This window comes from Diospyros lotus, chromosome 7 (assembly GCF_014633365.1).
Source record: "Diospyros lotus cultivar Yz01 chromosome 7, ASM1463336v1, whole genome shotgun sequence".
NCBI classification, from domain to species: domain Eukaryota; kingdom Viridiplantae; phylum Streptophyta; class Magnoliopsida; order Ericales; family Ebenaceae; genus Diospyros; species Diospyros lotus.
The window spans coordinates 35,852,762-35,866,689 of NC_068344.1; the positions used below are offsets into that span (position 1 = coordinate 35,852,762).

General features: G+C 37.9%; 1 protein-coding gene and 1 pseudogene across 4 annotated transcripts; one reads left to right on the forward strand and one right to left on the reverse strand.

The window, feature by feature from the left end:
- Positions 1–329: 329 nt before the first annotated feature.
- LOC127805917 (codeine O-demethylase-like) lies at positions 330–13,622 on the reverse strand (annotated as a pseudogene).
- LOC127805916 (auxin response factor 6-like) lies at positions 7,318–13,499 on the forward strand. Of its 4 annotated transcripts, XR_008024224.1 has the most exons (5): positions 7,930–8,284; positions 8,545–8,657; positions 11,693–12,012; positions 12,170–12,251; positions 13,348–13,485. XR_008024224.1 is itself a non-coding variant. In XM_052342759.1 (4 exons), the coding sequence occupies exons 2-4, from the start codon at positions 8,242–8,244 to the stop codon at positions 11,858–11,860; spliced, it is 324 nt and encodes a 107-aa protein (XP_052198719.1). In that variant the 5' UTR covers positions 7,318–7,374; positions 7,925–8,241; the 3' UTR covers positions 11,861–13,393. The 4 variants fall into 4 exon arrangements, 1 of the variants encoding a protein (XP_052198719.1); XM_052342759.1 differs by adding an exon at positions 7,318–7,374 and having other exon boundaries at positions 7,925–8,284; positions 11,693–13,393; XR_008024225.1 differs by having other exon boundaries at positions 11,693–12,251; positions 13,360–13,499.
- Positions 13,623–13,928: the final 306 nt, after the last annotated feature.

Sequence of the window (13,928 nt, forward strand, 5' to 3'; positions counted from 1 at the left end):
ACAACAGAGCCATCAGAATAACTTCAAGAAGATTAGGATAACAGAAAGATGCATTGTTTTTAAGTTCGTCAAATCATCCGTTGACCTCTTTTCTTAATTTTGTCTTTGTCAATTGAAAGTACAAAGCGAATACCAGGAGACTGCCGTTTATGATCATTAGTAACATTCTACAATAGTCTATTAGGCTAATTCAGAACTCAACTAATTTTTTTTTTTTTTTTAAGATATACAAGCATAGTTCTTATAGTTGAGAATAGGTAACATCATAAAATTGCATTTTTAATTTTTGACATTCACCCAAGTAACCATAACTTACAGTATTTCAGTGATTAAACTTTGGCAGCATCAAGAGCTACCAGGCCCTTCTAGAAGCATTCATAATTAAAATTAGCATAATTCTTGACTGATTTGTATAATCTTGGCCTTTTCTCATCCACCAAACTCTCAACAGGTCTAATCTCATTTTCTGGCTCTGGTTCATTGAAAATAGCAACTGTTATCTTCCCCCTTTCAGGGTTTGTCACCACCATGTGCATTGGGCTCTTGAATATTCCATTACTCATTATCTGCATACATTCAACAAACAATTTTAATAGTAAAAATGCATTCTTAACCACCAAATGCAACATCTTGTTTTGTTCAAATTGAAAGAGATCTTAATGATCCCTAAACATGGTTTATTGAAATGCATTTCCTCTTTCTTGTCAGCGGCATATTATACCACTATAGTTTTTACCCAAAAATATTATTGTTGGTAACCTATTAGATTCATAGGATCAAATAATATACTTAAGGCATGCCCTCTAGATGATTCATATAAAATTTGGTCATGACAAACTCCCCTTTTCATAATTTATTGTGTCCTTTAGTAGCCTAGGTTAGCTCTGATATTACTTATAATACCTTGGTTATTATCCTAAGTGTTAGTTGAAGGCAAATTATGGATTCATGGAAAAATAATATGTCCTAAGATTTTTAGAATAGATTACTAATGTGGGATTGGGCAATAGCAAACTCTTTCATTTAAATTCCACCAACACCCATGTTAGGCTATAAATCTATATCTCAATGCAACCCAAATAAGTTTTAAACACAATTTCATGGCTCACACTTGGTAGCAATCCTGGGGAACTCTAATACCACTTATAACATGATGAATACTCACCCAAAAGAACTAAGCTATAGTTGACTATATCGGGTTCATAGATCAATTCATATAACTAACACCTCTCCTCTAGACTACCCACAAGGGATTGGCTCATAACAATTTCACATTCTGATTGATAATTCTGCAGAACAGAGAAAGGCACTGAAAACACAAAAATCTTCACCAAACAGAGGGCAAGAGAGTACCTGCATTTGATCACCAAGGTTGACGAAAAGGGCATAAGGAATTATGGGGACAGTGAGCCATTTATCATCTTTTAGAACTTGTAGGCCTTGAACTTCCCTGTCTTGCAACAGAATGGTCATCCCTGATCTGTCCGAATGAGCTTTAAGCCCAAATACTTGGTCCGATGTAGAGAGGGATTGAGTAGAGTTGCTTCGGCTGTGTTGAGGTGTGACACCCAACAAGTCCAAGGCGATGATGTTGTGGTTGGGTAAGTTATCTATTGTAGGCCTCGGCCTAGGATTGATAGTTATATTGAGAGGTTCAATCTCACAAAGAGGTGGCCCGTCAAGAAAATGGCCCAAGCACATTTATTTTGGTTTTGAGGAAAGCTGGGCTTGGCCCAGCTGCTCAACACAAAGACCAAGCCCATTTCTTTCACTGCCTACTGCCTTATCTAAAAGCCCACATATATCAGTCCTTGTTTGACCTAGCTTCTTCAGTTCTGTTCTCCCAATCGATTCCTACACAGGTTTGTTTTCTGCTTCCTTTATCTTATCTCAATCGTTTCGGATAACCTAATGGTCATCCTCATCCTTGGAGAGATCTTTCCTGGTTCTTGGGAGTTATCTGGAACTTTAAATCAGGGATATAAGAGGCGCTGAATGGAGGAGAATGTGAGAGAAAAGAGAGAGAGAGAGAGAGAGAGAGAGAGCCGAGAGTGAGAAGAGGGTTCTCCTTGGTGGGGTTTCTTCGTCCTTGTGTGGGTGTGCGATTCTCAGTTGTGGGTTTTGTGTTTAAGGCCGTTTTGGGTGTTGATTGAATGCGGTTCTTGGGTTGTGCTTGGAACCGATTCTTGGTTATCTTTTGTGGGTGTCGAACCGATCAACACTGAGTCTTGAAAATCCACCTTCTTCTTCGTCATTGTCGAGCGCCTAAAGGGAGTTTGCTGTTCTTATTTTTCCAGCTTGCTGTTAATCCATTTTACATACTGTTTTTCTATTTTGTTTGCCCTAACAATCTGTTCTTGTGGTTGTTTTGCGAGTCACAAACACAATAGGCTGTGAAGGGGCTGTGATAAAGGCGGCCATATCTGGCCATTTGGGGTAAGCTTTCTCTCTTGTCGGAGAATATGAAAGATGAACGTGTGGCAAGACACGTTCACAAAAATGATCCACCAATTTTACTATGATTCACAAATGAATCTTATTATTCCACTCTTCCATCAAGATTTTGAGGGTTAAGAAATAAATTTAAATTCAAAATACCTAATTTATAATTGGAGAGTGAACTCGGTTGGTGAGTGTGTGAATAATTCAAGTCATTTGTTCTCATCTGTCACCTTTACAAGCTTCTAAATAATATACACTACAAAAAGAAGTGGTATTGCCGGCAAAATTTTCCCGGCGATTTGAGCAAGTGTCGGGAAAACACCACAATCCCCGGCGGTTTATAAAACCGTCGGTTATGCTATACACATCTCCGGCTGTTATGCCAGTGATTTAGATTCCCCCCACTCGTGCCCAAATCTTCCCCCTCACCCTTTCTTTTCTAAAATTCCCCTCTGCAAACCCTAACCTTCTCTTGCTCGCGCCTTGCTGTGTCTCTCTCGCTTGCTCTGGCCGCTGCATTTCGCTCTCTCTCACCGTTGCATTTCGCTCTCCCTCGCTGCTGTATTTCGCTCGCCCTCACCCTTGCTCACTTACTCTCAGTCACTCTTGCCCTCGTCCTCGCCCTCGCCCTAGCTCGCTCACTCTCAGTCGCTCTCGCTCTTGTCCTCACCCTTGTTTGCTCACTCTTAGTCCCGCTCGCCCTCGCTACCTGATTGCCTTTCGATCGCTCTTGCTTCTGTAACATCCCGCATCGAGCGATAAGAAAGACTGGAGCAACTTATCCTAATGGGCCTACACGAACTTCCCAGGTGGGTCACCCATCCTTGGATTACCCCAGGTCAAGCACGTTTAACTTGGGAGCTTTTTGCTAACATTCAGCCCAAAAGGTATCCAGCTGGTGTTGTTTCCTTCTTTACTTATCCTTGATATATTCTATTATGCTTTGAGCTCCTGGGGTATTATATTCTCCCCCCTTGAACACATGACGTCCTCTTCATGTGACCTTACAACTGGTCCCAAACCTTCTCCCATTTGGAGGCTGTCATCCTAAAAGCCTTCCAGGAGCAACTTCTTGATCAGGCCTCGCGCCCCGGCGCCACTCCCCACCCTCATTGGACCGTCTTCTCTAAGGGTTAGCTCTGATACCATCTGTAACATCCCGTATCGAGCGATAAGAAGGACTGGAACAACTTACCCTGATGGGCCTACACGAATTTCCCAAAGGGGTCACCCATCCTTGGATTACCCCAAGTCAACCATGCTTAACTTGGGAGTTCTTTGCCAACATTCAGCCCAAAAGGTATCCAACTGGTGTTGTTTCCTTCTTTACTTATCCTCGATATATATTATTCTTCTCTGGGCTCTCGGGGTATTACAGCTTCTCTTTCTCTGACTGTTATTTCACATCTATCATTTCCAGTCATTTCATTTCCTCTAGTTTTGCTATCTCTTTCTCTCTCTATTTCCAGTCATTTCATTTCCTCTCCCAGCGATCTCTAGCACCGACGAAGCCCGAGAACTCCGCCTATGAACATTTCCGACGAGGATGTGACAAGATTTGATCTCCGCCTCAGGTATCCATTTGGATTTCTTGAATTGTTCATTTGAAATGCTATTGAACTGTTTATGCCATTATAGAAATTACTCGATGTTTTATCATCGAACTGTTATGCTATTTGAGAAATTACTTGATGTTGTATCTCTGATTCGGTTTTCTCGATGTCATTGTCTCATTGAATTGTTTATGCTATTGAGAAATTACTTATTCATTTGGACACTGTTAATTTAAATTACAATTGAACTGTTTATGCTATTTGAGAAATTACTAGATGTTATTGAACTGTTTATACAACAATTAAATGGTTGGAAATAATTGATTGGTGAGAAATACTAGTTATTATATAAAATATTTTTTCATTATTACACATTTTTATAACATATATTCGTAATTCACATAAAATCAAATATTTGACACATCTAATTAGAGAATACTTAATTAAAGAAGTAATATTATTTGGATTGGAACCTAGATTTGAAAATGCGAGAGGGAGAGACTGTAAAGATCCAAAAAAAAAAAAAAAACTAAATTAATTAAATTAATTAAATTAATTAAATTATATATATAATAATTAATTAAAAACAAAAAAAAAACAAAAATATAAAAAGAAAAGGGGGAGGCGCTCGGCAGCCCCCCCCCCCCAAATCAGAAAATCTCTCTCTCTCTCTCTCTCTCTCTCTTTTATTTTCTCTTGATTTCCTCTCGGATTTTCTTCGATTCCAAGCGATCCGACCGTTCGATCGTTGATCCGACTTCGCTTTCACCGTTAAAGTGCCCCCGATCTACAAGGAGGTAAGTGCTTTGGCTTCATCCTCTCTGTTTTGCTTGTTGTTTTCGTGAAATGAGGGTTGAGGCGCGATAGGGCTTGTTGGCCGAATGTTTGAGGTTAGATCTACGAAGATCCAACCGTTGGATTTTTGTGATTCTTGGATATGATGGTCGGTTTGCTTAAGAGGGTTGGGTGGCGGTCTTGGATCGCTGGAAATCGCCGGCCACGGTGGCCGGCGACGTTGGCAGTATTTTTTCTCTTTTTGGCCGAAACTTCGACTCTAGATCTACGAAGATCTAGCCGTCCGATCTTTCTCATTTTTGGGTATGTTGCTCTCCTTAGTGTTGCGCACCTCGGGGTAGTTTCTGATCGTCGAAAAAATGGCCGGCGGCCGGCGAACGGCGACGGCCAGATTCGCCCCTATTTTCGGCCGAAAATTAAATCTCAGATCTAGTAAGATCTGACCGTCCGATGGGTTTCATTTTAATATATGTTGTTATTCGTGGCGAGGGCTTCGTATCGGTATATTGGTCGGCCATTTTTGGCCGGCCGGCGGCGGTTGCCGGCGGTGGCAGTGTGTTGGAAAGAAAAGAAAAGAAAAAAAAAAAAGAAAGAAAAGAAAAGAAAGGAAAAAGAATAAAAGGAAATAAAAATAAAAAAATAAATAAAATATAAGGAAAAAGGAAATGAGGGCTTTTGGGGTTGGGCATGTCGGGTTGGGTTTTGGCCTAGGATGGCGGGGCCCGATTGGGTTTTAGGATGGCCCAATGTGTTGGGCATGACTGACCCAGTTGTGGCAGCCCTTGGGCTGGCCCACTCGGCTTGTTCTCCCTTGTCGCTTGTCCGGGGACCTAGGATGACTTGGTTAGGTTGGTCCTACTCGGGATATCGATGTCAGTTTAATTTGGGTTCTCTTTAGGTCTCCTAGAATTGGCGATATGATTGGCGAGTCATTTTGTTGATCGGAGTCCTAAGGACGAAGCCCTATTAGACGACTCGAGGCCGAGTAAGACTGATCCCGAGTGCGTTCTAGGCTAGCCTATGATGATGACGTGGGTTTATTTCGAATCTTGATTTCTGATGGATTCCTTTTATCTGAGGCTAGAATATTGCAATTTATTCCTTTTAAACCATTTATTAAATTATTAATTAATTATTAAGTTTTTAAGAAAAATTATCAATTTAGTTATAAATATATATATATATATATGTATGTATTTTTGATAAATGAGGAATTTAGATAAAAATATATTATTTACATTAAAAGAAAACTAGTTTATGGGTAAATATATATATATATATATTATGATATTGCAGCCTATAAGTGGGTGTGTAGTTCCACTATACACTTACGCGTAGCAAGCAAAGCGAGACATGATGACGTAGTCGATGGCTTAGCTCGACGAATTCCATGACGCCAGATTTGAATATTGCGCGAGCCAAGGTACCAAATAATCGATTCAGGGTGTTAGGCAATGGTTAGGATTTTCGGTAATTTCTTTACGTCGTTATTCTTGTTACCTAAATGTGACACCCCATTCTATTTATTGTAGGCTCAGATTCTCAGGATTTTGTTCGATCTTCTCCCCAGACTCGGACTTGAGTCATCATTTCCCAGGCGAGTAGACAGGATATGTTATGTTTACCATATTTTTATGCACGTATATAAATTGTTCTATGCATAAATTGTAAATGATTTCTATATGCGAATCATAGAAAATATTCTCTTTTAAATGTTCTTAAATTGCATGAAATATTTTCATTCTACTGGGAGAGACATAAACAGAAAGATACCCTAACTGATTTCTTGTTTTGAAAATGTGAAATGTTGAATGATATGGTGTATTTTAGACACCACATGAAATGATAAATGATTATGACTTGTGCATAAATTAGGGTATCATTTGCATTATTATTAGAGGACTATCTAGTAGATTCCCTGGTGACTCACAGCAGGAAAAGATCATGGTACTGTGAGGCTTGGCATGCCAAGGCCATGAGAGACACGGGTAGTATGTTTCAGCATTGCTGTCACGTGGGCCTTTATGATGATATTGTGTGATGATGATGTATGTGCCGATATATATACTTGTGTGCACGTGTATATAGGCGTTAGGCCAGTTTCTACTAGTGTGTCCTCAGAATCAGTGCATGCATCTCATACAAAAGTATAGGGGACTTAGGTGGTTAGGGAACAACTTATGGGGGTTGTCTTTAGGCACCTATTTTTCCTACACTATGTTTTCCTTTGAAACTTCAAATTATTTAAAGTTATGATTCATATTTTCGCTGTTTATACCGTTATTATGTTATTGTACTCATAATGATCATCTTAGCATTTTTATTGTATACTCTCCTAGTGGGCATAACATACCTTATACTCGCGAGTCCACAAGACTCACCTCGTTTTATTAAAAATATTTTCAGGGAATTCTCCTTTTGATTATTGGTCCAGCAGATCTTCTGGTATGATATCATACCCTCTTTTGATTCCGGATGTATTATAGGATGCTCTGTGGAGACATACACGTGTTGTAGAGTCTGATGTTTTGTCTTTATTTTTGTTGACACATAGTTGTGCCAAGGGCCTGAGATACGGGATCGGGTATGTATTATTGACAGCAGTGAGATAGATATTTTTATTTTGTACAGCTGCTGTATATGAAATATTGAGATGTTATGTTAGAAGGTGAATTGGTATTTTATTCATGTTCTATATCTTGTTAGTAGTATCGTTTTATTCAAATCAAGTTAGAGAAGAGGCTTACTAGTCCATTGTGGGGCCGCTGGGCCTAGGGATTAGTGCCGGTCATGACATATCAGATTTTGGGTCGTGACAGAGACCTTGGAAGTTATACATTAAGCATTCATGATTGCCTTTCTTGCTTGTCTTTGGTTCAGACAGGCAATTGTGTGTTTGTCTCGGACGTATGCTGGTTTTGTTTCCCAGGAAAGAAAAAGAATTGATAACGAGAAGATAAGATGCTCTCTTTTTGTTCAGTTTCATGGGGAAGAAGAGGGCTAAGTGATTAGTGTGTGAATTTGCCTATTGCTCAGTGTGCCTCTTGTACACGTTCTACTTTAGGTTCAAATAACTATGTGAAAAAATGTTTCTCTGTTTGGTAGTTAACTAGTTGACCTCTTGTCCTGTATAGGTTGTTCGACACCTGATTCTCGCAGGACACGATGTTCACGTTTTATGTAGTGAAACCGGTTTCGGTTGAAGATTTCAGGGGGTTTCTTGGCGGTTTTGTTTATAGCATTCATATGAAGACTATATAAACAAGGATCATCATCATCTCTTAGCAATATATTTGGTGGTGGTGGTTTCAGATTTGGGTGGAGATTATGGGGGAATAGTAAAGGTAGTATGTTGTTTTTGGTTGGGAAGGAAGTTCAAGAAGCCTTTTGTTTTGGGGGAATTAGTGGTTTTTGTGGCTCCTAGTTTTGGGGTTGAGTTGATTCTGCAGATATGAGACTCTCTTCTGTTGGTTTTACTCAGCAATCGCCTGAAGGTATGGTTTCTCTTTTCACTTTCTTTCTTGAATTTCTATCCATTTCCCCCATATTATGGTCTAGAGCTCTTCTTAATTTCCATATCAACTACCAAGCATTGTTTTCTTAGCTTTTCTGCCCTATACTGATTTCCTCAGATGGCATGTTTGCATATGGTTTTTCTTTTTCTTTTTTTTTTGTGTAGGTTTTGTGGTTAATACTTTTCATTTAATGTGAACCCTTCTTGAATAATTTGATTTATGTGCAATGAAATTTGCAGGGGAGAAAAGATGTCTGAATTCTGAAATTTGGCATGCATGTGCTGGCCTTCTTGTTTCACTACTTGCTATCGGAAGCCGTGTGGTCTATTTCCCGCAAGGGCACAGTGAGCAGGTTAATTCTTTTAGATTTTCTAGTTGATTCGAAACAAATAATGTTTTAATTGCACATGCTTATCTAAGCACATATCTTGTTAGTCTTTGTTCGAGATTGGTTGCTCTAAGCATCCTCTTTTTGATTTTTTGAAATAAAATGCCTAAATATAAGTTAAGCTTAGCCTAATCTCTGATTAGCCTTAGTCATATGAAAAGCTTGAATTATCTGCTATCCACTTTTAAGATCTTAGTGTTTGGGGTGATCAATGGCTGGTTGCATATTTGAATTGGACTTCTTTTTCTTAATTTCTGTGCTTATGCTTTTGAAGTATTTGGCTAAAATGGTTGATGACCATACATATATAGTTGTACTTCTATTTGTGAATTGGGACGTTCTATTATGATGCTAGTTGGGCAGCTTGGTTGACTGCATTTCCACCTTTCTCCTTGTTGGGTTGTTTCTGGCTCTTTTTTTTTTTTTTTTTGGCTCATTTATGATAGAAATCTAGTGATTTCTTCAAGTGTTATCACAAATATCTAATTTTTTTTTTCTAGTTTAAGTTGTTGAGTGTTTGTGTTTAGCCATTATAGTTTTATTGAAGTGGGGATTGGTGAAATAGAACTGTTCATAATGTTAAATAATCTATTCTTCATTCACCCATCTAGGTTGCTACATCAACCAACAAGGAATATATTTAAAAAAAAAAAGGGTTGATCTTTGCCGGCGATTGTGAAAACCTTCGGCAATTTTATCACTTTGCCGGCAATTTTTTTAAACCGCTGGCAATTATTTGACTTTGCCGGCGGTTTTTTAACCAAATCGCCGTCATTACCTTTCCCGATGATTTAAGAATCATCGGGAAAAGTAAAAACTTTGCCGGCGGTTTAGAAATACCGTCGGTAAATAGTCTTTTCCGGCGGTTTTCAACCGCCGGAAAGCTTTTCCGACGGAGGTATTTTTGGCGGTTATAATTACCGCCGGTAAAACTTTTACCGGCGATTTTTTTACTTTTTCCGGTGGTTTTTTCACCACCGGAAAAAATCGAAACTCTTGTAGTGATAGTTGCCACACATGCCAATCATTGATTTAGATGAATAGTTCATTATATTCGACAAACCCTACATGTTTTCTTTCTAGTTCTGACAATCAAATTTCTCTTACAATCCAGCAATCAAATGGATTGCCTGGAAGAAATCGAGTTAGTGTTGTTGGAGATAATGAACCATTTACCTAAATTGAAGATGGACATGTGTGGTAACTATGTTATTTAGAACTTTTTAAAGGTAGCAAATGATGAACAAATGAGTCAAATTATTTACACGCTGATCAAATTCTCAATTGAATGAACTAGGTATTATCTACATTTAAATTTATTTTGTAACCTAGAAAAACCTAGTGGATTAGTGGAAGAAAATTCATTTGTGAGCAATAGTAAAATTTGTAGATCGACATACATGAGGTATGTTGGAAAACAAATTTGATTTTTGAAAACAAGAAGAAATCAAGTGGTGCTATTTGAGATAATGAATAATTCACCTGAATTGATAATCGATAGATGTGGGAATTATATGACCAGGAAAAAAAATAAAAAGAGACCCATAGTCTCATCACCACCACCATGGTTGTTAAAGGAAGAGAAAAAACAAGAAGAAATCAAGTTGGTGCTGTTAGAGATAATAAACTATTTACTAGGTCTGATGATTGATATGTGTGAAAATTTTGATCGGGCACGAAAAAGAAGAAAACACACCATCCTGACACCACTACCATGGTTGCCAAAGAAGGAGAGAGAGAGAGAGCAAAAAGAAATCGAGTTGGTGTTACTAAAGATAATGAATTATGTACCTGATCAAATGATTGATTTATGTGGGAATTATGATTGGGGAGAAAAAGGAAAGAAATTCACCATCCCATCACCATTCCATGTCCACCAAAGAAGAAGAGAAAACAAGAAGAAATCAAGTTGGTGCTATTAAAGATCATGAACTATTTATTAGATTTGATGATTAATATGTGTGGGAATTATGATCAGAGAGGAAAAAGAAGGAAATCCATCGTCTTGTAGCCACCGCCATTCCTGCCAAAAGAAAAAAAAAAAAAAGGAAACAAAAAGAAGTTGAGTTAGATCTATTAGAGATAATGAATTGTTTACCTGATTTGATGATCGATATGTGTGGAAACTACGATCGAGAAGAAAAATGGAGGAAACCCATTGTTTTGTCATCACTGTCAAAGAAAGAAAGAAAACAAGAAGTCAAGTTGGTGCTATTAGAGATCAAGAACTAGTTATTAAATTTGACGATCGATATATGTAGAGATCATGATTTTAGGAGAAAAAAGAAGGAAACCCACCACCCCAGCACCACCGCCTTAGTTGCGAAAGAATGAGAGATGTTTTGCGAGAAAGGAAAGGAAATGAGAAAGAGATATATAAAATTGAAAAATACGTTTATCTTTTAAGCTAATATCAAGGGTACCCAAACGTCACTCATTGACATGATTCGAATCTCGGATCAAGTAAAAAAAATTTTTCCGTTCCAACCCTAGTTGAGGTACCCATTAGGGTTAATATAAAAATAATTTAATATTTACTCTAATAATCTCAAAAAAGGTCCTAGCATTATCTTATGTCATTGCCTAATAATTTTAAAAGTATTTTTCTTCCTAAGTAAAAAAATATTTTTTTAACAATAAAATTAACACTAAAAGTGTTAATAGAAGTATTTAATACTATTAATAAGTGTAATATTTATAATTTTAAATATTAATTGAATATAATTTTATCTAAAAATAATTTTACGTGATGCTTCTATTACTAGTTACTAGGGAAAAAAAAAAAAAAAACCCTTTCTAGCTTCTCACCTCATATGCAAACAGATTGTAGTTCAAGTCACACCCCATTACTTAAATAATTGGTTTGTTACATTCTAAGCTCATTAAGTACATTAATTTTGGTTTAATTAGATTTAAATCACCTTATAAAAAAGTTACAAATTAAAAGAATGGCCAAATTCACATTCAGAGCTGATCTCAACTTCTGCCGTCTTTTACAGGACCCGCCTTCTAAAAGCTCAAACTTCAACTCTTTGCTCAAATGCCGTTCCTTACCTTCGAGTTCACGTCTGAAATTCGTGGTTTCTAGCAGCATCAAAACAGAAGGAGAATATTGCAGAAAGAGATTGAGACGCCAGGCCAATTGTTCGCCGGCTGCGGGTCGGTGAATTGGAGAAATCCGAGGGTCGACTGGGAACTGGAACTAGCTCTGGTGAAGTGGGTTCTAATTGGACTTGGCCCCCATGGAAGAAGCTTCCTGAAAGATAAGAGACTCATTGGCACAACCTCTCAGGCCTTTGTTATTTGCAACGTGGATAAGGTAATTCCTTTCATTTCTGTTGGGAATTTCTTCGAACAGTTTGTTGTCTTTAGACGCTGTTGGACAATTGGCTTGCGAAAAGTTTCTCTTTCCTCGATTGTTTATATTCCAACTGGTATAACTTTCACCTGTCTATGTTGTTTGCATCATTGATTAGATGTGTTCATCCAAGTCCAGTGACTTAGCCATGGCTTTCAGGAGCAGCTCGTTCATCTCTGCCAACTTTGCTGTGCATTCATGTAAGATTCCCCTGCATTTTTAACATAATTAAGTCTTTATCCTACAATATGGGGTTGACGACATGAATTCTATCTAACCAATCATTTCTATCTATGACCATTCATTCCCCTACAATGTTCATTGGAACAAATTACCCTAGGTGCAGTTTTTGCCGATTTGTGTTTCCTCGTCATCTTCTTCTTAGGCAGACTAAGTGACAACTAATCAAAGATGGGTATTTGTTGGACACATCAAATGGCATATTAGATTTTAGAGATTTATTATGCTTAATCAAACAATGTGATAATTCTAACTGACCTAAAGTTTTCTGGCCACAATCTGAGCTTTCTTTGCTCTTCTGGGCTTACAACTAAATACAACCGGTCTGTCCAATCGAGAGTTTGATGATCAGAAAGAACTGAATTATTGCCATATCCTTCCATATCATCTACTTTCTGGAGTACTTTTGTTTCTCTTCAAGTGGAAATGCAAAGAACTTTTTGGCAACTTCCCTCAGTTCATCCAAGAATTCATCTTTCAATCCATGATTTTCTGCCTGAAATGAATCCCGAAACCAACTGATTAGCAGGCACAAGATCATAATTGATATTCCATCTCCGATTTCTTTCCTTGAGTTCATTTTCTTAATTGCTCTACAGTCAAATTGGCCCTAATGAACTTGGTGCTGTGGTGCTGTGTTCCATCATCTACTGAAGAAGAAACAACCAAGTGTTCATGGAAGTTGAATAGAAGCATGTTAGATAATCAATTCTAATACCATTTTTTTTGTATCACTGTGATATTGACTTGTTAGTGTCCATTTTACCACTTGGATCGAGATAAAAGAAGCATAGAATTTGACAAATTGACAACATTAATAGGCGAAACAGAAACAAAATTCATTATAAAAGAGATAAAATACAATTTCACTCAACTCCTAAAACACAATCTCCCTAAGAGATTCTTCACTCTAATTAATGTCCCCTTGCAATCTGATAATCAGTCAGCTGTATTCACAGAGAATAAGATAGGTTAGAAGCTTCCGATTGAGTATACAAGTGTATATCTATCTATCATACTTTGGGATTAAGTGAACTGAATTTGAATTCAAGGCAGTCGACTCTGTAGATTCAAAAAATGGGTTCTGTTGATGAATCTGACCTGAAAGCAGCCGCAAGAGCTGAGAGCAGATCGAAGCTTCCTGAGTTCTTCTTCTCTAGCCACTGATGGAGACGAGAGCAGGCCCAGATCGACGACTGGAACTTCCAGGACAGGAAAGGCAGCTCCGCCGCCAATATTGGCTCCATCTTCACTTTGTAGATATATCTCTCCGGCAGCTCATGGTTACTGAGAAGCAGCTCATGGACTGGCTTCAGCAGTGATTCTGCCATGGCCGCCGGAGAAGAGCTTCTGCTGTTGAAACCTGAAAGTTTTTAGCTGTCAGATATTATATTTGATTTTTCATTTTTGGGATGTCTTTGAAACTTGGTTTGGACTGGTATGCATCTCTCCCTCAAGTCAAAACAGCCTGCTATACAGTATGTATATACATACATATATATATGTATATATATTACTTCCCGATCCTTGGTACGAATAATTGTATTAAATAATGTTATCTTTATACAATTTTTATTAAAATGGTTTAATATTAACAGTTTAGAAAATTATTGGGTCATTTTAGTTAGCATTCTCCT

What these genes read in the sequence shown, in the direction of transcription:
- LOC127805916 (XM_052342759.1), top strand. Translation starts at nt 8,242, where the DNA reads ATGAGACTCTCTTCTGTTGGTTTTACTCAGCAATCGCCTGAAG. An exon ending in TACTCAGCAATCGCCTGAAG is followed by an intron (nt 8,285 to 8,544) that starts GTATGGTTTCTC and finishes TGAAATTTGCAG; the next exon opens with GGGAGAAAAGATGTCTGAAT. An exon ending in CGCAAGGGCACAGTGAGCAG is followed by an intron (nt 8,658 to 11,692) that starts GTTAATTCTTTT and finishes CGTCTTTTACAG; the next exon opens with GACCCGCCTTCTAAAAGCTC.